The 23,863-nt window shown below is 38.5% G+C and overlaps 1 protein-coding gene across 2 annotated transcripts in view; it reads right to left on the minus strand.

Annotated features, from left to right (window-relative positions):
• Positions 1 to 437: 437 nt before the first annotated feature.
• Positions 438 to 23,863, minus strand: part of fbxl7 (F-box and leucine-rich repeat protein 7) — a 43,257-nt gene continuing 19,831 nt past the window's right edge. For both annotated transcript variants that reach the window (XM_067363305.1, XM_067363306.1), the window contains exons 3-4: positions 6,830 to 7,435; positions 438 to 1,851 (exon numbers count right to left, since the gene is read on the minus strand). In XM_067363305.1, the coding sequence (XP_067219406.1) occupies positions 1,115 to 1,851; positions 6,830 to 7,435 (1,343 nt within the window). In that variant the 3' untranslated portion in view covers positions 438 to 1,114. The remainder of the gene's footprint in view (positions 1,852 to 6,829; positions 7,436 to 23,863) is intronic.

Consider the following 23,863-nt stretch of genomic DNA (forward strand, 5'->3'; position numbering starts at 1 on the left):
TGATTAGTCCTTGTGTATATATATCACCCTCATGTTACCATTGTCTTTTGTCTAGCTCTGTTTGTGTAACAACTGTTTGATGAGTTTTCATGTTTTCAAGTTTCAAGTTTGTTCAGGTCATTGTTTTAGTCTGTTTATGTTGTATTTGTTCTCGTTTACTCTAATAAAACTGCAATTTGGTTCTATACAACTCTTCTTAAGTGGACTCAGTTACACACTTGATTCTTTAAAGTATAAATTGGATATCCCAACTGAAACTAAGTCTTAGCAATGAATCTGGACGTCTACAAATGAAACCAGACATTATAGACTGAAAACTTCTGAGCCAAGCATGTTTGAAGCATCATATTAGCATCAGTAGAGTGTTTGGATAGATGCTAAATAGATCGAACAATAAACTGCATAAAAACATCTATGTTCCTTGATGCTTACTCTCTTTTGAACACAAACTGACAAAGACACTTGATTTTGAGATCATCTGCATTTTAACCCATGCATCTTCATTCAGGGATAAAAGCAGACATGATTTTGTTTGATATGGCTTAGACCTCTTTATTCCACCGTGGTCATCCATTTGTTAAACACCCGAAACAAGCCTTATTGACCATTACAAAGGTGAACGTCACAACAAAAATGGCACTGTTTGGTAAAATTCCTTGGCAATGAAACCAAGATAGAAACCAAGCTGTTACAAGGCTAACATGATGAAACAAAGCAAAACATTCATAAGAGAGATATCAAATGTAAACACTGAAGAAATTGAATTATGGGCCACTGTAGTTCTGCAAAATAGTTTCATTTCTGGTTAAAGTCACATCATGTAATCCTCTATGCATCAACAAATTGCATTCATGAAAATTCATTGCTTGAAATGTACATGTTACATGTAATACAATCTGACATAGAAAAGATGAGTAATCAAAAAAAAATATATAAGTGAATAAAAATATAAATAGATGAATTAAAAAGTTAAGATTTCTCTCAACCATGCAAATTAAATACAGAGGTGGAGCAGTGCAAATCTCCACTATGTTGTATAGCAGAGACGTCACCGGCCCGGGTCAAAAGAGATTATCTTCTCAAATCCATCCACACAATCTCATGTGTGCAGCTCTCAGAAAAAGGCTGGATTGGTGTGTTCAATGACGCAGCGTTTACAGTGACGTTTGACAAAGCGCAGCGCCTCCAGTGACACGTCACAGTCCTGTACATTCAGCAGCTGAAGGTCGAAGCAGTTTGCCGCAACCACCTGCAGCCCACGGCCCGTGATGCTCTCGCATGACTTCAGACTCAGTCTCTTCAGGTTGAACGAGTTTAGTGCAAGCTGCTCCAGGCCTGCATCCGACACCAACGGGCACTTCCCAATGTCCAGGGACTTGAGCTTGAGGCAGTTCTTGGCTAGGTGCTCAATGCCGTGGTCCGTCAGTCCCTCGCAGCCACGAGCGTTCAGGTAACGCAGTCTGATGCAGTATTTAGCCACGTAGCGCACGCCCACGTCTGTGATGCGGCCGCAGTGCGCTATGCTGAGGTACCGCAGGCGGCCCTCTAGTTTAGCGATCTCCCGCAGGCCAAAGTCACTGATGAAGCGGCAATCGCTGACGCTAAGCTCCCGCACAGATGGGCAGTAGATGACCAAAAATCGCAGGCCCTCGTCAGTCAGACGCACGCAGCGCCGCAGGTAGAGATGGGTGAGCTGAGTGCAGTGAGCTGCAATGGTGTGCAGGCCTTCGTCTTCCAAAGCAAAACAGTCCGTCATGTCAAGATAGCGGATAGAGATCTGCTGTCCATGAAGAGGGGAGAGTTTCACGGATACGTCCCGAGTCAGGCTGATGCAGGTTACCTTAGAGCACCCTGCAGAGAACAAAGACAGTAAAGAATATTAACGTTGATGTTTAACCAAAACCTTGTATTTAGAGATGAATTGTATAATTTCACCAAATTAAATAACAAAAATAATTAAAGCTGCAAGCAGTGATGAAAGGGCCCTTGCACCAGTGCCACCACCACCCGCTGGCTTTAGGAAAACAGAGCACGGTGGGCAATATGCATTTAAGTATATAAATATAAGAGGACAACATCAGAGATTTGTATTTGCCACACTTCTTGCCACCAGCTGGTGGCACTATGACTATAACTAAATTTTGCCATATAGATGTCTTCAGGCCAGGGCACTTATCAAACATGTGAAGTTTGAGGCAGATTGGACATTGTATACTTGTGTTACAACAACTTCCTGTTTCATGACAATAATTGCAAGCTTTAGCACTCAGCTAAGTGTTGCTAGCATGTTTAGCACTCAATTGCATATTTTAGTATGCTGCTAGTAGTGAATATCAGTGTTAAACACATCACTTCCTGTTGCCAGTGGGCGGCGCAATTACTATAACTGAATATTGGCAGGACTCTTATCAAACATGTGAAGTTTGGGGCAGATCGGACATTGTATGCCCGAGTTACAACAGGAAACAGTTTCCTGTTTCATGGCGAAACATCGAATTTTGTCAGGCAGCCACAGACACACTCTTCGCAATTTAATGTCGCAAAAGCCTTTAAATTAGACTGACTAAATATGATGTTTATCTGATAAAATCTCTGGGGAGGAGTTTGTTATAATACAGCGTCTGGAAATGTCAAAAACTGCAGAAAATTTTGCAGAGAAAATTCAAAATATATCACTTCCTGTTGGGTTTTCAGATTTTGCTCCTAGGGACTTTTATTGTATGTGTCTACCGAATTTCATACTTGTACGTGAAATGTAATGCGAAGGGCGCTTAATTGAAATTTTGTAGGTGGCGCTATCGAGCCATTTTGCCACACCTAATTCTAAAACCCATATCAGATGTCATTTTTCACCACTTCTAACGTGTGTGCAAAGTTCCATGAGTTTTCGAGCATGTTTAGGCCCTCAAAAATGCAATTAATTTCGGAGAATAAAAATAATAGACAGAGCAATTACAATATTGGGACCTCACACCATCAGTGCTCGGGCCCTAATGATAAATATTAGTTATAGTTTTATACAGTTATTATATATTATTTATATTATATAAAAGTTGTCTGCATTTAAGCTGCATATTAACATTTTAGGATAGTGTACGTCTGTCTATAATAATCTATGTGAGCGATTGCAAGGTATATTGCGAGGGGATATTCAAAAATACATGTCCTATCTGGAGCACCCATATATTTTGCTTTATTTTTTGAGTACCAAATACGCTCTGTGATTTTTTTCTTCTTCTTTTTTTCTTACTTATAGCTGTCTCTGCATATTAAGTTGCAATAGGAGTAAGTATTTTATGAAAAATTACACATTTCATCTTTGAAGATAAATTATTTAGGGATAGTTTTGACCATTATGAAAAAGAAAAATCCAAAAACATTTCTTCAGAACCATGAGCATGTGATGATTTTTACTCCCAAAAGACAAAGAGTTTTTCATGTTGTCAGATGCACATGAAAAGAAATACCAAATGTTTGGTTTCAGATCTGTTTTTATAGAAATCACAGAAGAAAGCCTTGATGTAAAACATGCCATCTGAGAAATGTATCTACTCCGCTGTCTGTTCTTCACCTGTGTCATCTGATTTTACTTATGAAACACCAACATCAGACTTAACAATAGAACTAAAGCTGAAGGTTATTGCAGAATATCTGAAGAACATGAAAATGGCAACAGAGGGTTTGATTTAAACCTTGGAGAGACATCTGAAATGAGTCATATCAGGAAGAGTGGGGGATGGGATCTCCCTATGTCTCCTTTAGGAGCACAGTGAGAATGCAGAGCTCGAGTCTAACAGCAGAGGGACTCCAGCCGGACCCCTGCACTCACACAGGGAAAACAACAACGTGCTTACACAGGAAGTGCAGTGCAGGAAGTTGGAAATAAAACACCAGGGAAGGGACTTGAGGGCATGAGGAGGAGGAGTATTATTTTCTGACATATTCACTAAATCCTACATTGTCAAATTCTATATGGTCCTTTGGGAAATGTAGTACTTGTAAGAAAACTGAAAGGAAATCCGGCTAAAATGTTGCCAGGTAAAGTCATTAATAACTGAGAACACAATACTGAAAACAAACTGGAGAAATGGACAAAGATTCATATAAAGGCTCATTTAAAAGAGTTTAAGTTATATGCACATTTAATAATCTACTTTTATAGCCATTTATTTAATGCAAAACATGGTTGATCATTGATTCTCTAAATTAGGGTAGCAGATTTTCCCAAAGCACCTTAAAGTCAGAGGTCCTGGTTCTGCTTGGGCTTATGTTTCTTTTGGGAAGTATAGAGAGCAGAGATAGAATGCCAGAGCTATTAATACCTTTTCCAGCTTTTCCAAGAGGAAGTCCTGGACATTTCAGAATAATCTCTGTGAGTAAAAAAAAAGGACTCAACTGTCTTCTGTGCTGGACAACAAAGCAGGTGAAGCACAGGCTGTCTGGCTCTGATTCAGGAAGTCATTTATAAAGCTGAATACAAATCCTTCTGGGTTTTTACAGAGTTTGTAGACCAACACAGCAACTTTACTGACATGTTAGGTTGAGAATGTCAAATTAAATATAATTGTGTCAAGTCAATACTCATATATGTCATTATTTCCTTTTTTTGCCAAATATCACAGGACTGTTCTGATAGGATTGTGGACCGCAGGAGAAATTCAAAGGTGAATGCAAATTATAAAATACAACTATAGTTTCTCATCTTTAAAAACATGAACAAGACTACACAAGTTAGAATAAACTTAAAGGTGCCGTAGAACGTATTTTCAAAAGATGTAATATAAGTCTAAGGTGTCCCCTGAATGTGTCTGTGAAGTTTCAACTCAAACTACCCCATAGATTTTTTTAATTAATTTTTTTAACTGCCTATTTTGGGGCATCATTAAATATGTGCCGATTCAGGCTGCGGCCCCTTTAAATTCTCGTGCTCCCCACCCCAAAGCTCTCGACTGCCTTAAACAGCATAAACAAAGTTCACACAGCTAATATAACCCTCAAAATGGATTTTTACAAAGTGTTCGTCATGCAACATGTCTAATCACGTAAGTATGGTATTTATTTGGATGTTTACATTTGATTCTGAATGAGTTTGATAGTGTTCCGTGGCTAAAGCTAACATTACACACTGTTGGAGAGATTTATAAAGAATGAAGTTGTGTTTATGAATTATACAGACTGCGAGTGTTTAATAATGAAAATAACGAATAAGTCTTGTCTCCGTAAATACAGTAAGAAACGATGGTAACTTTAACCACATTTAACAGTACATTAGCAACATGCTAATGAAACATTTAGAAAGACAAATTTACAAATATCACTAAAAATATCATGATATCAATGATCATGTCAGTTATTATTGCTCCATCTGCCATTTTTCGCTATTGTTCTTGCTTGCTTACCTAATCTGTTGATTCATCTGTGCACAGATCCAGGTCGTTAATACTGCCTGCCCTTGTCTAATGCCTTGAACATGGGCTGTCATATGCAAATATTGGGGGCGTACATATTAATGATCCCGACTGTTGCGTAACAGTCGGTGTTATGTTGAGATTCGCCTGTTCTTCGGAGGTCTTTTAAACAAATGAGATTTATATAAAAAGGAGGAAACAATGGTGTTTGAGACTCACTGTATTTCATTTCCATGTACTGAACTCTTGTTATTCAATTATGCTGAGGTAAATTCAATTTTTAATTCTAGGGCACCTTTAAATTAAATCCTGTTTCACTAACAATGAAGATAAACATAGTCTGTGCCAACCACAATTTGATATGTGGCAGCTAAGACCATGAGATCATTGAAATTCAAGAGACTTTCAGAAATGAAAAGTAATCCATTTTCAAAATTCAGTGTAAGTCATAAATAATTTTGCATACATTTGTGCCTATGTATATAATTTTGTGTATTTAATTACACAACATAACAATTACAACGTAACAATTTTGGTGCTGTTTTGGGATGCCACTTGATATAGCTAGGTAACCCCACTCAATGTGAAATCTCATTGGTCTAAAATCTTGCTAGAACTGTATATTGAAGGGTTAGTTCACCCAAAAATTAAAATGATGTCATTAATTACTCACTCTCGTCGTTCCACACCCGTAAGACCTTTGTTCATCTTCGGAACATAAATTAAGATATTTTTGATGAAATCCGATGGCTCAGTGAGGCCTCTATTGAGAGCAATGTCACTGAACCTCTCAAGATCCAGAAAAGTACTAAAAACATATTTAAAACAGTCCATGTGAGTACAGTGAGGTCTACCTTAATATTATAATGTGACGAGAATACTTTTTGTGCAAATCTTTTGTTTCGAATTAGTTGTTTGGAGCACCAAAGTCACATGATTTCAGCAGTTTGGCAGTTTATGCGATATGCAATCCGAATTACTGATTCGCAACAAAAGATTTGTACAGCTTCGAAGCAGTGTTTTGAAATCGGCCATCACTAGATATTGTTGAAAAGTCATTATTTAGTTTTTTTTCCACACAAAAAGTATAATATTAAGGTAGACCCACTGTACTCACATGAACTGTTTTAAATATGTTTTGAGTACCTTTCTGGATCTTGAGAGGTTCGGTGACATTGCTGACAATAGAGGCCTCACTAAGCCATCGGATTTCATCAAAAATATCTTAATTTGTGTTCCGAAGGTCTTATGGGTGTAGAACGACATGAGGGTGAGTAATAAAAGACATTATTTTCCATTTTTGGGTGAACTAACCCTTTAAACATTTAATGTCTTCTGATTGCATTCAGTGTTGGCAGCACCTGTTTAGAACAGATAAATACTAGTAATAAACCCAAACATTATTACTCAAAATGAATTACCTGAAACATCCAGGTGTTCCAAGTTGGGGCAGCGTGACACCACCTCAAACACAGCCTCGTTGGACACGTTATAACAGCCGGCCACCTCTAAGCGCCGGAGTTCCGGGCAGCACTGTGCCACCGTGTACAGTCCTCGATCAGTCAGTCTCCGACAGCCACTGACCACCACCGTCTCCAGGGTCAGACACACATTGGGGGTGTCCTGGCACAGTCTGCGAGTGAGAACCCGAAGCGCACGGTCCACGTGTAGCACATCTCCCGTTAGACGAATAGTTCTCCACAAGCGGGGATCCCACGCCAAGTTGTACCAGCGACGGCACACGCGGGCGCACCGGCACAGCTGGTTGGTGGGCAGGTGGGTGAAGATCTGTAGGAAAGCATGGTCAGGGAGGATGTCAATGGGCGCCCCCTGCTGGTCTCTCGGTTGCCGCAGGCCTCTTTGAGGATGGGTGAGGGAAGTGGGCGGCGTGTGGACCATGGCGATGGTTTCTGTGCCAAACGTGGAAGAGGATGTAGATGAGCCATTAAGTACGGCTGAAGATGAACGAGGTGGCAAAATCAGAGCTGGACTTGGCGTACTGACTGTTCGCATGCTAAGGTCCGAATCTGGGAAGAAGGGAAATAGAAAAACAGACAGGAAAGTCAGAGAAAGAAAGACAAGAATGCACTATGATACTGCACTCAAACCACTCTGAGAACATCATTATGTAACACAGACAAGTTGTTGAAATATTGTAAACAAATCTCAGTCTTTCTTTTCCAAATCATTTCCTCAGTTAATGCATTGTCTTTCTGCACATGCAAAGCGCTTGGCTCCATCCCGCAATGATGACTGAGGAAGAAAGTGTTTCATAGCTTAAGAAAAAATGACTCCCTGGCAGTGGTGTTGAGATCTAGCATGTACACACAGCCTGCAAAAGCCATATTCACAGACTAATCTCCCATGAATTTCCTCCACTGTAGGATCTGGCCCGGTTTGTGCCTGAAACCCCAGATATAATGTATCAGGCCTTATTTATTTTTTCCCAAACCATCAGGACAGTAATGATTGGATGAGGATCAAGGGTTACTAAGCTTTTATTATTCCATTTGATTAAACTGCGAGCTGCTTAACTGGAATATGTATTGTTCAGCAGAACTGAAGCCATAACTCTGTTATTTCCATTAATTTATGGGCATGATGACCCCATTGTTCCTTTTGACAGATGTTTTTGTCTCCTACGGTTTCACTGTGCATCGTGTTGAGTAATGGGAAACAGAAGCGCATGATCATATCCCATATATGAGGGATATGCTTCTATTGACAAGAATCTGAGAGCCAGCAAACTCAGTCATCAAGCACTGCCTATGAAGATCATATCTCTATAACATCACAAGATATTTAAGTCCATTGATCGACAAATTAGCTTCTGTTCTGATTAAATATTTGAAAGAAAGTGTTACATGTTACATAAATCTCTAAAATATTTGGCCTATATTAAACAACAATACTAAATAAACAAAAACGTGGTAAAATATTTCATTTTCAAAAAAAATGAAAAAATGCATGTGCAAGAACTGTTAATGGTAGTAAACACCATTTGGTTACAGTATTTTTTTGTACATTTTTTTATTGGATGTTATTCAGAATTTGCTATTGAACCAAAGTCCCTTTAAGACAAATCATTTTACTCGGCCATCTTTGAAACGCCTCTCAGGCATTCAAGTGCAGCTCCTATCTCTTTGAATGGGGAACATCAAATTCTCCAAAGTTGTTTGCCAAGCTTTCGATTAAATTTCATATTTGAAATTACCAATAAAATCTGCCAACAACTATCTCATAAATTTTGGTTCCAAACGCTCGAATCATGACAAAAAACCCTGATATTTTTTAGGCTGGATCAAGCTAATGTGAAAACGCAGGTCTAAATGCGTTTGTGTCTCAATTCGAAGGTGTGTCTGACTGTTTCTATAGGAACCGGAGCTTCTAACGGCCGCTGCAGTGACGCGATGACTTTACCGATTGGTGATTGGCTCTTACTTGGAAGGCGGGACTTATTCCGCCACTTTGCGCATTGCACTTTCTCCCATTCAAAACAATAGTGATGTGTCTTGTGTTATTCTAGTCTTTGTTCCAAACCATATAATTAATAAAGTAAATACAAAATGCTTTAAGAAATAGAAATCAGTAAGGACAAAACCCCCACACAACTTATAGTGCCGGAAGGGAACATAGACAGAGACATTTAGCTTTGAGTGAATGGCTACAGCCACCACATTCACAAACTTAGTCCTCAGAGCAGCCAAAGCCCCATAATGTTATGGGGAGCCACTACAGTTGGCAGAAGAAGTAGAAGCCAATTACGTTTTAATGTCACCACTAAAGATGAAGAATTGGAAGTAGCCGTGTAGGCTGGCACTGATCGCTGACTCACACGATAGATCACCGCTCTCACTACCAGCTGAATTACACTGCTATGCACAGCTAATACAAGGCATTAGATCCTAGTTGAACAAATATCAGGAGGAGCTTGTGGTCATTTTCAAAGCATTAACCTTGCAGGAAAACCCATCTTAAACCAGTAGCTGATTTGACATGGTTTCATTTATGGACATGAGCCAATCAGCCAAATTATCAAGTGGCCAACTTGGTTTTGACTGCTGTCTTATTAGTTGACACAGAGGGGTCCTAAAGATCACAGTTGAATGAATTCCAGAATTTCCCATTATCTTTAATGACAGCAGCAATTGGGCTGCATGAACTCCACACATTTGTGTCCAACCTGATGTGATTTAAGAGTAATCCAATGAGCATCAAGAACACATGGTCAGTCGCTATGAATGTATGAAAGAATACTGGAGTGCCTATATGAAAGTTGTTTGCGGGTTTTAACCACCAGGGAACGTCTTGCTCAATTTATCTTGCTAAATGCTAGAAGTGTAAAGTTGCTTATTGTCAAAACTCAACAGGTGGCTAAAAGAATATTTCCTGAGTTAACAGATTATACACTCATATGCAGATTTTTTTCTTCGACTAAACATTAAAGTAGCAGCCGTAATCAGGGTGCCAGTGTCTGTTTCCACATTTGTAATACATTACTCAAGCACACAATGGGATTTCAGCAGCTTAAAGCTTCTCTGAGGACTGGAAAGCAGTTGATACTGAAGTGTGTCATGCTGCTTAGAAGAGGATTAAATATCTACTAATCCTCCATCTATTAGTGTTAAATCAATGGTTCATCTGTGAAACCTCCACAAGAGTAGCTCTGTAGCAATCCAGTGACCTCAAACATATGGAGAAACCTGCTTCTGGCACTTTTGCATTTTCAGACTGCTTCTTAAGTTTCTTGAATATACATTTTTTAGCCTTAAAGTATCTGCATGTTTTTTAGTAATGTTTTTGATACAGGAAAAAAGTCTATTTTGTTTCTCTCCATGCCTCCAAGTTTTATTTGCTGCAGTTATTTTCTTGTAAATCCCCCAAAACTTCTGGTTTAAAGAAGTAACTTTGCCAGATTTAACCCAAAACCACATATAATGCCACAGAAGCCATAATTACCTCTAGCCACGAATTGTATCTCATTATTGCATTTATTTAAAGACTGTTCCATGCCTGTTCTGGTTGCAATCTAATGAAAATGAGGTGAAAACATGAAACTTGAAGCTAAACTAAAACGTTATTAATGTCAATGTACAACTTAAACGGTTTTTCCTACAAATCATTGGTAGTTGAACCTTGAAAAATGTGAAATACCTCTGGAGTGTTTGTTTGAATTGTTCAAGGGGGGCCTTCTTCCTCTTTTCAGCAGAGAGTTGGTGCATACTAGACTGTGGATTGGTATTCCAGGCAGGTGTAATGAGGTTCTCAGACATAAAACTACTCCAGAGACAAGCTGCCAACTAGCCATTTAATCCACTGACTAATGTTGAATCTGACAAAAGCTTTTAAAAAAATGCAGACAAAAATAAAGCATCCAATGTTTCAAAGCAGCAATGCTTTGAAACAAAGTTTCCAATGTTTTAGGCTTGTTTGCAACCAGGTTCACAACCCAAGTAGCACAGTTTACTTTCCCAGCATCTCTTTCTCATCAAAAATAACAGGGAGCTGGAATAAGTGTAAAGACGTTGTTTGTGAAATGGCACACAAAAATTGCTTAGCCTGGTGATTTTGATATTGACTTTTAATTATTAACTGAAATAAAATCACCCATCACAAAAGAGATAATTCACCCCAAAATGAAATGTCTGTCACCATTTATTCACCTTCATGTTGTTTTAAACATATAGAATGTTGTCACTGTTTTTATCCATTCAATGAAATTCAAAGTCTAAACAACGACCCCATTGACTCTCATTGTATAGATATATATAAATATATATTTAAAAAGCATCACTGCTTTATATTGAAAACAGGACTAGGTTAAATTTGAGGTAGTTTGATCTTAGAACTATTGTATTATGTTTCACCCAAGCACTCTGAGTGACTGAAAACAAATTAATGAAGAAAATGTGTAAATTCAATTCCAAACTTTTGAGCCCTCTTATCTCTATTTAAAGAGGACCTATTATGCTCCTTTTTACAAGATGTCATATAAGTCCCCCCAGAATGTGTCTGTGAAGTTTCAGCTCAAAATACCCGACAGATCATTTATTATACCGTGTTGTAAGTGGCCATTTTTGAATGGAAGGAAAAACATGCTGTTTTCGTGCATGTATCTTTAAATGCAAAAGAGCTACTTCCAGAAGAGGGCGGAGCCTACAGCTTGTGCCTCGGATACTGTGCCAAAAACTAACAAAACCTCTGTTTGGTTTTGATTATCATCTCTATCACGGTTCCGTGAGTATTAAACTAAGTTCTTTTTCACGTGTTATTGTGCTAAAACTGTCAAATACACACAAGGTTATGTCAAAAACACACAAAGTTCACATAAACACAGTCGGTTATGTCTGTGAACGTAAACAGGTGCAAAAGAAATCGCATGTGTATATTACATCTGTGTATTAAAGTGACAGCAACATAATATACAGTATCTACTGCTGTATATGCTGTTAATATGAATCAAACAACAAAAGAAAAACAGAAAATCACTCACTGCTCTTGATTGCATAACTTAGAAGCTTTAATAAGATTACATTTATTGCTTGAATGCTGCTGTTAAATGCTCTGGCGAGGAGATAAACATGGCGGACTGCGTACAGCTCACTCAGGGCGGAGTCCATCAGCAGTCGTGGGCTGGGCCTAAGCATTTGTGATGTCACAAAAGCTAGAATCTGCAAATGGCTTGTTCTAGGACACTGCTTATGATTTATGGGGATTTAAAAATGAGGAGTGGGTGGGTTATTACCATTATAGGGTGGTAAAATGGTGGTAAAATTATGTAAAATGAATTTTGCATAACAGGTCCCCCTTAAGCTCCTATTTATGATGTATATACTGCAATACTGCAATGGGCCCTAAGAATCTGAACCATTAGGAATCCAAGTTGCAGCTGCAACATTCAAATAACGCAAACAGTTTCCAAACATTAACCAAACACAGCAATTTTGCAACCTATTCAGCAAAATTCTGCCACAAAGCATGCAATTCATTTAGCCAAAAGATTGAGAGCAAATGTTCAATATCAGGTTGAGCTCTTCCCATAGCCTGGCTCCGAGATAGGTGTTCGTTTTAAAATACATAGACCAAAAATCGACAGACAGGAATGTAAGGAATGTCATCTCACTTCAGCAAAGTCTGCTGTGAACTCTCAGACTCATCACTCCTCCAGCTGTTCAGCATCCCGTCACTCAATGACCTCTGAACGCTGTCAGCCAGGAATGTTTTCCTGCACACCTCTATAATCTGAGACGACGCGGCTCATGTGGCCTGTACAATCATTATTAATTGCACAGCTGTCAGCTCTGGGATTGATTAGTTGTTCCTCTTACAAAAGCTTCCTGCTGTTGAACTTTAAGACCTTTATTCATACATACTTCATAGTCTGCTTCTGAATAATTAAATCTGATAGATATGCTATGTTCTCACAGTCTTTTTGAAAACACCAAATGGAAAAACTGCACAGAGAAGGAGGGGTTGGGAGGGAATCATGGTTACAAATTTGACAACAAAAGTCCTGTTTCATCTCAGGAGTGTTCCAGGGGTAATTGCTCGCAAATATGCCTAATGCAGATTGGTTATCTTAAGACAGGACCCTTTAACCATAATCTCAGTTAAAATCTTCTACCTTTTGAAGGATGAAAATGAGATGTTTGGAGTTAAGGTCAGCTTCCATGTTTTGAGCAGACTCCAATGGGTCTGGAATGAGGGTGAACGGGAGGTCAGACCCACTCACTCATGTTGTTTACTCATGCACAGATGACTGCACAGCTCCACGCAGACCACTATCAGGGGAATCACCACTAGCCAAAACTAAAAATTCAGCTCTGGCAGTTGCGTTAAACGTGCAAGGCAGATTGCAAACACCACATTAGTCAAAGTTGCAAATATGTTGTTATATAATCCATCACACTCACAATACATTGAAAAAACCTAAAGCTATTATGTACCCCACATATTAAAAAAAAAAAAAAAAATGCTACCTGATACCAGAGTATATAAAGGGAGCAACAGCAATTTTCCCACCCTGTTCAAAGCATACTTCACTCAAGGTTTTCAATTTCCCTCTCACTGGTGAGAAAAACACTGAGTATGTTCCACAAAATGTTTTGGCAAACCTTTAATTTGAGAAAAAGTATTTGAATAACAGTTTTCAAAGTTTAAAAAACACTTTAGTTTGAGGGTTCATATATTTCATTACATTTGAGAAAATAACTTTTGTGGACCTGGGTGGAAAACTGTCTTTGAATTTTGGATTGTGTCCAAAAGCTGAAAAATGCTGCCTCCACAGGCAGCTTAAGGAGTCAGGAAGGTATGTCAGAATCCAATGATTGTGTAAGATCCTGCCTACTGAGATACGTTCATCTGATCAGTTTTTGAAGGTGTATCCTTTACTGTCAAATATAAATTTAAAACATTATTAAAGACAAGTAACAGTAGTTTTCAGGTAGAGACATTAAATAAAGTAATCAAAATGTAAAATAACACTGGATAGTCTTCACTGTATAAATTAAACAGATTTATCCTTATTACAGTTACAAAATTTATTCAGTCAAGTGCAGTAAATGACTTTTTTCTTTGTCCTTTGTTGTTTGATTAACATTAAAAACAGATAGCAGCAGAAATATTAGGCTGCCGTCACTTTAAAACATAATGCACGGATCCAATACACTTCTAATGCCATCTATCTCTACTGTTTACGTTCACTTAAAGGTACAATATGTAAAGTTTTTGCAGTAAAATATCCAAAAACCACTAGGCTAGTGTTATATATTTTGTCCAGCTGATTACAAACAATATCTCTAATGTTTTCAACTACTTGTAAATCATGAGAAAATTCCCATTCTAAACAGTGACACGGGGCAGTGCAGTCGCCTGTCAATGACGTCAGTTACCTTTGTTACCGCCTTTACTGACGTAGAAACCACATGACAACAGTGCCGTGGACAAATGCGGAAGTAGTGTCTAGCGTCCAGCAAACCACTAGTTGCTTCAAGCAGTTCCTTATTTACTTCTTGCACGTTTTATGGTGGATTGTGTTACTTATTTATGGAACATAATTACTGTTTACCATCTGCCGCTGGTTCTGTCGACAAGGACAACTCCCGTAAACTCATGACCGGAAAAGCGGAAGCGGCGCTGGCGACTGTGTCATAATAAAAGTCCCGCTGCTCGTGAGGCGTGTGTTGATCAATCGCTCCAGCTCCTTGTTCAGCTCCCGCAACACTCGCTCCTGCTCAGCTTCTTACTACAGTAACGTTAATAATCGCATCCACGAACATGAGTTCTTCCAGACTCCAATCACTATTCTTTTGCATCGTCCGTTGAGATGGAGACCACATGTCCCAAGTTTCCGCTCTAAAACTTGGCGTCATCAAACTACGCCTTTGTTTTGAATAGGCTTCTAGCGACCTCTAGCGGAAAAGAATATCACAAATTGTACCTTTAAACCAACTATATTTACAAGGAAACTCGAGACGGACATTTTTTTTTTTTTTGTGAATTTGTCCATTAAAGTGCAAGAAGACATGAAAGAGAACTCAATTCAGTATTTGCACGCTGTCTAAGACGCAACTTTCTGGGCACGCTTCAAATGTGTGCGTCCACAATACTTTCCACACCAGTGTTAATTTCGTTAAAACTATGACGAAAGATGTTCGCTGATGACCTATTTTTCCATGTCTAAAACTAGACGATGAGAGAAGACACCAATATCATTAAACGATAACTGTAACTAAATCAACACATACAATATCGTTGACGAAAAAGACTGAAGTGGCTAAAAGAGTAAAAACTTTACCAAAATCACTCTTTTGAAATTACATTTTATTTTTGTCGTTCATGCTTACGGTTGCCAGATTTCCAAAATTTAAACCCCCAATCAGAGATTTTCTGTTAAAAGAACATATTTTACTTAATCTTTGCAATCTGGCAACCACGCACATGCGCTCTTTCTACACTGAGGAAGCGCAGATGATCTGAAAACACAGACAAGTAAGCTGCAGTTCAGCGATCTTCGTTTGAGATTTTCTACTTAAATTAAAGTGTCATTCAGTTGGTATATTGCGCTGCTCGTTTGCTGACTCACTGTGCGTTCACACCGCTGCTGGCGAGAGCATCAAAATTCGCTCTGGCTGCCCTGCCATCAACGCTGTCGAACGATTCATGGACGCTCTGACGTAGATCGAATGCTTAAACGTTATTTAAACGGGCCGCAAAGCAATTAAGTACTGATCTTGTGCAGACTGACCACAAGAAGGGTATAAGTTAACCTCATGAAATCTTTTAAATGTGAAAGTAAGAAATTGATAGATGGAATTATCTTAACATGTTTGCTAACGAAATAAAGCAATTAAAAGCCATTTGTGTAGTGTGGCTTTTATGTTAATGGTTAAGTGCTAGTCGTCCAAGACGCGCCGCGCCGCTCTCGCTGGAGCTCGCCGCCAGCTCTCATTGAAAATGAATGACTTCCTGTCACTTTGACTCTCTCGCCGGCGGCGGTGTGAATGCACAGTAAATCTGCGACCAAAGTGGAGGCTGATATCCAGCAGAGGTTGTCAAACTGACGTACGTGAACAAAATGCTTTGTCGTTCATTTAATTCTACCTCACCTTAAAATGACATTAAAACTGAGCATGTATTTCTAGCAGGTAAAATGGCGTAAATAAACGACATTCAGTCAAATTACCTAATCTTTCGCGGTCAAAACTGACTGCATCCACCTCAGCAAATCGCGCTACATTAGTGCTGTTCTCGACAAAATACCTTTGTAAATGTGTGGATTTAGCACTATTAGCATGAAGAACAAATATAAACACAGACTGCATAGAGATTTTAGATTAAAACTCTCTTTGATATAAAAACATACCTTTCTGAGTTATTGTTTTTAAAGCTGCAGTCCGCAACTTTTTTTGTGTTAAAGATTTACAAAAATTATATAATGAGAATATACAACATGAATCCATTTTCCAAACCGTGTTTTTGTCTTATCCTGAATCATTATGGTACACTTAAAATAAGTGTTTATATTCGGACTATGTCAGACCAGATTCGTAGGACTCGCTGCAGAGTATCTCAGTAACTGCGTGACTCGCCATAGACATTCACGGAGAAAAGTAGCTCCGGCTAGAATGTTCCTCCGCAAGACGCATGCAGTTCTGTTTATTAACCGCTAGAGGGCCAAAAATCGCGGACAGCAGCTTTAATGTTGATCAAATACCAGCAAGAATGCAATGTTTCCCGAATATCCACACGATTTCAAATGTGACATTGATTTTACACAACAGTTCAACAAATAAAGGTGTAATATTAAGTGATGTCCATTTTAAACAGTATATTGTCGGTATTTTTGCAACAAAAGCCACGGCAGAACTGCAGCACACAAGCTGTTTCGTGAATGAATCTGCGGCTTTGAACGAATCGTCAATGATTCAATGACCCATTCATAAATACAGCCGCTTGCTTTGATACTGAAAGAATGAATGACTCGATGATTCACTCATAAAAACAGTGACTTACCGCCACCTACGAGCAGTTTTAATGTAATATTTAAAAGTATCACATAGTTTTTATCATCATTGTATTTACTGATTTTTAAATTTTTTTTATTTAAAGCATTATTTATTTTATAAAGGTATTTATAAAGGTAACAAAAATGCATTAGAAAAATCGACTTAAAGAGGATGTTTTTATACATTTTTGCAAGATTACTTGAAACTGTCTTTACTAACTGATAAAAGACTATTTATTAGGTGCACTGAAAGGAATAATATTAATATGCATCATCTGTGCACGAGGTAGGGCCTTAAAAACATCAGCCAATCGTTTAAGCGATCATCGCGTAAACGATTGACCTTCTGGCTTGTCAATCGCTGACGTGACGTTCCTTGTGAGAGACGAGTGCGGCTGCGCGCTCCAGTAACTTTCCACACTCTACAGGCGCCGCATGCAATGTTTTTGTCCGGAGACAGGAGTAACAACTGCAGATTGCGGTGAGTCCGACATAATGAATCCACTAACACATCACAGCGAATGCCGGTGGTAAACAAACACTCATGTTCCAATACTCGTGCACGAGTTTTGGGAGGCGTTCCCTCGAAATGAGCTGTGAAGGATGGGGGTTGTTCTTATGCATGCGCTCATTTCAAAAACTCACTAACAGGGGGTACGACACTCTAAAAAGTTTGATAACCACTGAAAAGGGATATGTAGAAGTGCTACTGCTACAGCCTGTTACCTTGATTCACATTTTTCATAAGCTTAAATGGACTGGTCTAAAGAGAAAAATTGTAATGACTTTTGTTTAAAAACTACGTATAAAATAGCTACCAAAATTAATGTTGGTAACTGTATTTTGACTAAAACTTGACAAAAATGCAATGACTTTTCATCGACTAAAACAAGACTAAAATATGAAAGACAAAAATGACAAAAATGTGACTAATACTAAAGAGCATTTTCATGGGAAGATAAAGACTAAGACTAAATCAAATATGGCTGCCAAAATTAACACTGTTCCACACAGAGAGTGAGTAACGAATTGGATTCCCTTTTGCGTCTTCTTGCGCTTGAATATTTAAATTGCCAAGATTTAAACTCTTGTGACGATGCAGTGCTGGCCTGTCAACTGTCCAGAGCATCATTCACGTTTGTTTACGTTCATGTTTTCACAACATTGCATTGGTAGAATTCATAAAAATATTACATTACTGCCCAACTGGTGATTGACTCCAACGCATTTGGCACTTGGCGAGTGTTGATTTTAGGCCCTGTTTCACTGTATCACTCACTATTCTGTACAAACAATTCTGGCAGTAGGGCTGAAGATAAAAAACGGTGTCTGAAAGTTGCCGCTGGTGGTCAGTTTTTGTATAATTTTAGTTTTTGCTCAACATTTGACAATTTAAAGTGAAATTAGCATTGTGGTAATTAAATATTAACATTACTATCACCAAAGCTCTCTCTATTTTGTTGTAGATCCATTATGCTGCATCAGAAACCTGTTGGAAATCAGTTTAGGAGGTACCTGTGAGTGCAACCAGTGAGCCAACAAGTTTTCAGAAAACTGAAATTCAGTAATTCCGCAATTCACCACTCTGTATTCTGCTTGCAAATTCAGTTTCACGGCCTCAGGTCTCAAATCTCACCATCAATTCATTGTTTTAGTTAAAAAAAATAAATAAATGTGATGTCTTCAGACGTGTCTCTTCCACTTTGACACAGAGCGTGACCTCTGGCAGCAGATAGTAATCTGATCTCACATCGCAACCTCGGGAACTTGTAACATTGTGGTGTCGGGGGCCAGAAACTGTACTTTGATTCAGCAAAACTTGTTTTCTTCAGTGTCAGAACTTTTAAGCTCAAACGTCACACCAAGAAATGAAATAATCATAAATGTAAAAGTACTAGGGTACATGACAGCAGAGATGGATCTTTCCATCTGCAGCAGCAGCATTTAAGTCGTTCAGCTCTATCAGAGGTTGTTGACAGACCTGGCACTCCCTGCGTTTGGCTCATCTGTCAGTCTAACCACAGTTCCTGACAGACGCTGGTCCTGCATATGTCTCAGCTGTGCCCCTTCCAGCTTCTAGAGGGGCATCTTGTTTTGATTAAAATGCCTTCGGAGCTTCTCATGCGAGATTCTGGGGCTCTGCAGCGTTTGTGCGTTTAATAGCAGCTGTGTTCAGGCACTACCAGCGAACACATGGACTAATCACTCATGTTACCCCACTTTATTCTGACACTAACTTGTAAATTAATAAGCAATTCATATGCGTTCTGCTTTATCCTGCATATAAAAAAAAAAAAAACACTACTAGAAAAAAAATGGTGGAACAAATGTGTGAGCTAAATATTTGCAAAGCAATAGGTGCAGAAAATCATGTTCAGTTTTGGCATAAGCATACAATTTGCGTTTTGTTTGTTCATTTTACTGCGTGCATTTATTCATAACAATATACAGAGAACTCAAACCATTGCATCTCTTTGATGTTTTCACTCTCTAATTATCATATTAAAAAGAAGTAAAGTAACTGTGTCACCATAAATATTGTTCTAGAAATATTCTTCCTTATGGGCACAGGATTCATCCTATTTAATCAAAAACATCATAAAGGAAATATTCAAACATCTGGTGTTCAAACCAGGGCTTTGCCACAGTAAAGGAGGAGAAGGAAAGGCATTTCATGTTCCTAACCAGTCTGCCCTGTTCTCATTCTCTCCCCTCCTCAGTTTGGAAAGCCAGCCTGGTGATGCATAAAGCAGAGAGGATCTGGAGAAACAGTCTGAAGCCTGATCACCCTTGCCTGGCCTGGGCCCCTTTACACAAATTAACCACATGTACACTCTTGCCTGCACACAAATTTCTACATTAGCAGATGACGTCCGGAGAAAATTAAATACGAGCAACAGTAAAGCGAAGACAATGATTGGAGTTGTTCAATGACAATGAATGAGTTGTTCCATAAGAACACAGAGATGACGTTTCTACACAAATACATCTTTAAATGGGTCTTGGCAGAGGATTAACAGATTAACTAAAATCTAAGAAACTAGTCATACTGAATTTTGATTGGATGGCCCACTAAGCAACCAAATCTCACATTGGCTGTCAGATGCCAGGCTGGACATGAATGATCCCTCCGCTTTATACATGGAAAGCAGCCAAAGCATTTGGCCTCAAAGCTCATTATTCACAGACTGTTGTTAGTGTTATGCTGATGTAATCTCCAAAACCTGAAATAGCTAATCTGCAGACTGGGCCGTGCATTTCATGGCTAAATCGAAGCATACTGTTAATCCAGAAAAAGACTGGAGTACTTCTACAGAGTACCTGTCCTCTTTCATAGTCTGGATGAAATATTTTAGGTTATCTGTCTTCCACTGTATATGTGAGTGAAAAGGGACTTTTTCCACTTCTAAGAAAATTGCAATTTGAATAGTATTAAAAGGATTGTAAAACGAAAATTCTGTCAACATTTACTTAACTTCATGTTGTTCCAAACCTGTATGTCTTTTATATTCTGTGTGACATAAAAAATATATAGTTTTGAGAATTATCTAAGGTCTTTTTTTGTGCATACAATGGAAGTCAATGGCCACAAAAACCATCTGTGCTCCACAAAAGACAGGTTTAAAACAACATAAATGATGAATTTTCATTTTTGGGTGAACTGACTCTTTAATACTATTGATTCACTTTTCACAGTTTTTAAAGGGATAGTTCACCCAAAAAAAAAAAAAAAAAAAATCCAAACAACACCGGACCCCATTGACTTTAATTGTATGAACAAATAAAAAACAGACACTTTTCAAAAAAAAAAAAAAAATATATATATATTGTTTTGTGTTCCACAAATGAAAGAAAATCATACAGGTTTTGGATGATCTGGAGGTGAGTTAATGATGACAGAATTTTCATTTTTGGGTGGACTATTCCTGGGCAAACAGTCAGGGCTGGGCAAATCTGGCCCTTGAGATCCATTTTCCTGCAGAGTTTAGCTCCAACCTCCAACCAAACTCATCTGCCTGTATAGCTTTCTAGTAATCCTGAAGACTTGGTTAGTTTGTTCAGGTGTGTTAGATTCGGGTTAGAGCTAAACTCTGCAGGAAAATGAATCTCGAGGGTCAGAGTTGTCCACTCCTGCTTTAAATGGTCAATGGCAATAATAGTCAAACATTAGAATCACATTTTGACTCATAACTACATTTATTTTATTCACATTTTTATTCTCTAACCTACCAAAAAGTCCATATAAAAGGATTCCAATATTATTTCACATTCATACAGCAGATTAAACTTCTTATAAAGCAGCTCCTGGCCTCCTAAAAGGAAGCAATGACCTCACCAGGGTAGTTGGGCACAATGGAAATAACTGCCTACTGACTTCCTGTTCTCCCTACTGTTCCCCATGATAGGAAATAACCGTGAGAGACAAAGGTCTCTGTACTCCAAGTGGAGACATTGTGCACTCCACAAACATACACGTCAGGGACGCATAATGACAAATGTTGATGATTCTCCTCTCTGCCATTTTTACTGGAAATGACAATTACACAAGACTTTAGATAAGCCATTTTAGAGCACAGTAGTCATTCTACCACACCTACCTCCATAATGGTAGTTTTGAAGTAAAAAGATGGCAGACTGGGTATCTACATAAATGCCACACCAAAGCACCACACCGTCAACTGGGCCAGCGGGGGTCTTGTTTACTCTTTCTCCACATAAGAGAAGCATCCCTCTCCTCTCCACTCTGCCCTCACATAACTACATCTCACTAATCAGGGGTGCGCTGCGGTCGCTGTAATCATCCTGTCATTTGGCATGAAAGTCTTTAGAAGAGCTTACAAGTGTTTAAAGTAGCTGGCTCAGAATCTTCAAACACGTTCTTAACTGATTTGAGACTTGTCATGACTGGTCAGGTCTTCTTGCACTTTAAATCACGACAAACTTACTTTAGTGTTCAAGAGATTATGGATCTAGAATTCAGAAATACCATGTGCACATCTGCCTTTGTATTACTAATGCACTGTATGGAGGAAAATAGCAATAGGAGAATGACTGAAGCATTGAAAACCTGTAGCAGTGCCAGTGCCATTACCAAACCTCTCACAGACTTGCAAAAACTTAAGCCCTGTGGAAAGAAAAACAGTGTGGTTGAGTATGGGAATCTTTGAATGCAGTGCTCTGCCAAGTGTCTATGGACATCAAATGAATTTCCTCTCTTAAACTTCTACTGTTGAAACTCTTCGGCAGTGAAAACAGGCAGACAAAGAAAATATACCTACAACCTAAAACCCAAGGCCTGGGATAAATCAGATCCGCCAGCTCTCCTAATGCAGGTCCCTCTCACCTCTGCTGTGACCATACTCTCCCAACCTGTTTCCTCCTCATTGCCAAAGAGGTTTGTCATGACACTCAGGGAAACTCTTTGACTTAAAGCATCCAGAGGTTAAAACGGAACAGCAGTCCGAATCCATCCATATTGTTTTGTTAAACAGGCAAACCTTGTGTTGGGAAAGGTTGTAACACAGGCACCTGCGGGACATTTCCCTTGAAAAACAAATCACTTCCCTTTGCTGCTGAGCAGCTTTCAACACCACTGGTACTTGGGCGAAACCAACTAGTGGGAAATATTGCCAAATGGAGAAATTAATTGTATTATATTCCTTTTACAGTATAACTATTGTCTTAGATATTGGCTCTAATTTAAAACCTGCATACTCTAAAAAGCATAAATATACTCAGCCGACCCAAATTTAATTCTTAAACAGATGAAATATAGTGCATGTACTCATTTTTAGGGTCAATAATATTTTTATTAAATTATTTTGTGCAGCAAGGATGCATTAAATTGTTCAAAAGTGACGATAAAGACATTTATAATGTTACAAAAGCTTTCTATTTCAAATAAATTCTGTTCTTTTAACTTTCTATTCATCAAAGAATCCTAAAAAATGCATCACAATTTATACAAAAAAAATGTTTTCAACACTGTTAATAATCAGAAATGTTTCTTGATCAGCATATTAGAATGATTTTGGAATGATCATGTGACATTGAAGAATGGAGTAATGATGCTGAAAATAGAAGTAAATCAAATTTTAAAATAATAAAAAAAAAAAAATCAAATCAACATTTCTTTATCCACCATCTTGGATGTTTTTTTTGTTATGAACTTATCGCAGTGCATTTTGGTATAGTCCTCTCGATTAACATGCACATCTGCATTCAAATTATTTTCATAATAATTTATGGACACAATGATGAAGCTCAGATCTATCCTTTAATGCAGGTCACTGTAATGATTCACCAAAATAATGTGGCCTTTCAAAGTTTTTTCACAGATTTTTTTTTTTTTTTTAAAGAGTCTAAACACTTCTCCAAAGATTATAACGCACAATGGATTTTGCAGGATAATGAAGTCACAAAAACTTGAAGAAATATAAGCAGTTAAGCAACATCTCTCTCAGATCTTGTTTTATCCACACCATTAATCCAGCTCTGGACTCGTAAATCTGGCTGGCCTTCTCTTGGAAGAGCCGCAGATGAGTTCAAAAGACTGTTACATCTCTTTCCCACTACCGCACAAAGTCTAGATGAGGCGTATTATTCAGCACGCACTTTTGAAGGCCATCTTCCGGGTGGAACCTCACAAATCCTATCATGTTGCACCGCATACCTCCTTACCAACGACTTCTCTCCAACACCCACTCTGTGTCATGCCAAAAAAAAGTTGTCGAGACCAGGCCGTCCAGAACTCAGATAATAAAACTTGGACTTGAACTGGAGTCTCTCAGAAGAAGTGCAAGCTGAACTGCTCTACTCAGTTCACATCAGGTGCTCAGTACTACCTCTAGAGCAAAGACAGGAAATCAAAAGCAAAGCAGGATCTGAACTGACCAAGCAACAGCTGTGAAACTGTTGGCCACAGACTACCTCAGATGTCTGATATGAT

The sequence above is a fragment of the Chanodichthys erythropterus genome, chromosome 16 (genome assembly GCF_024489055.1).
Source record: "Chanodichthys erythropterus isolate Z2021 chromosome 16, ASM2448905v1, whole genome shotgun sequence".
Lineage (NCBI taxonomy): Eukaryota > Metazoa > Chordata > Actinopteri > Cypriniformes > Xenocyprididae > Chanodichthys > Chanodichthys erythropterus.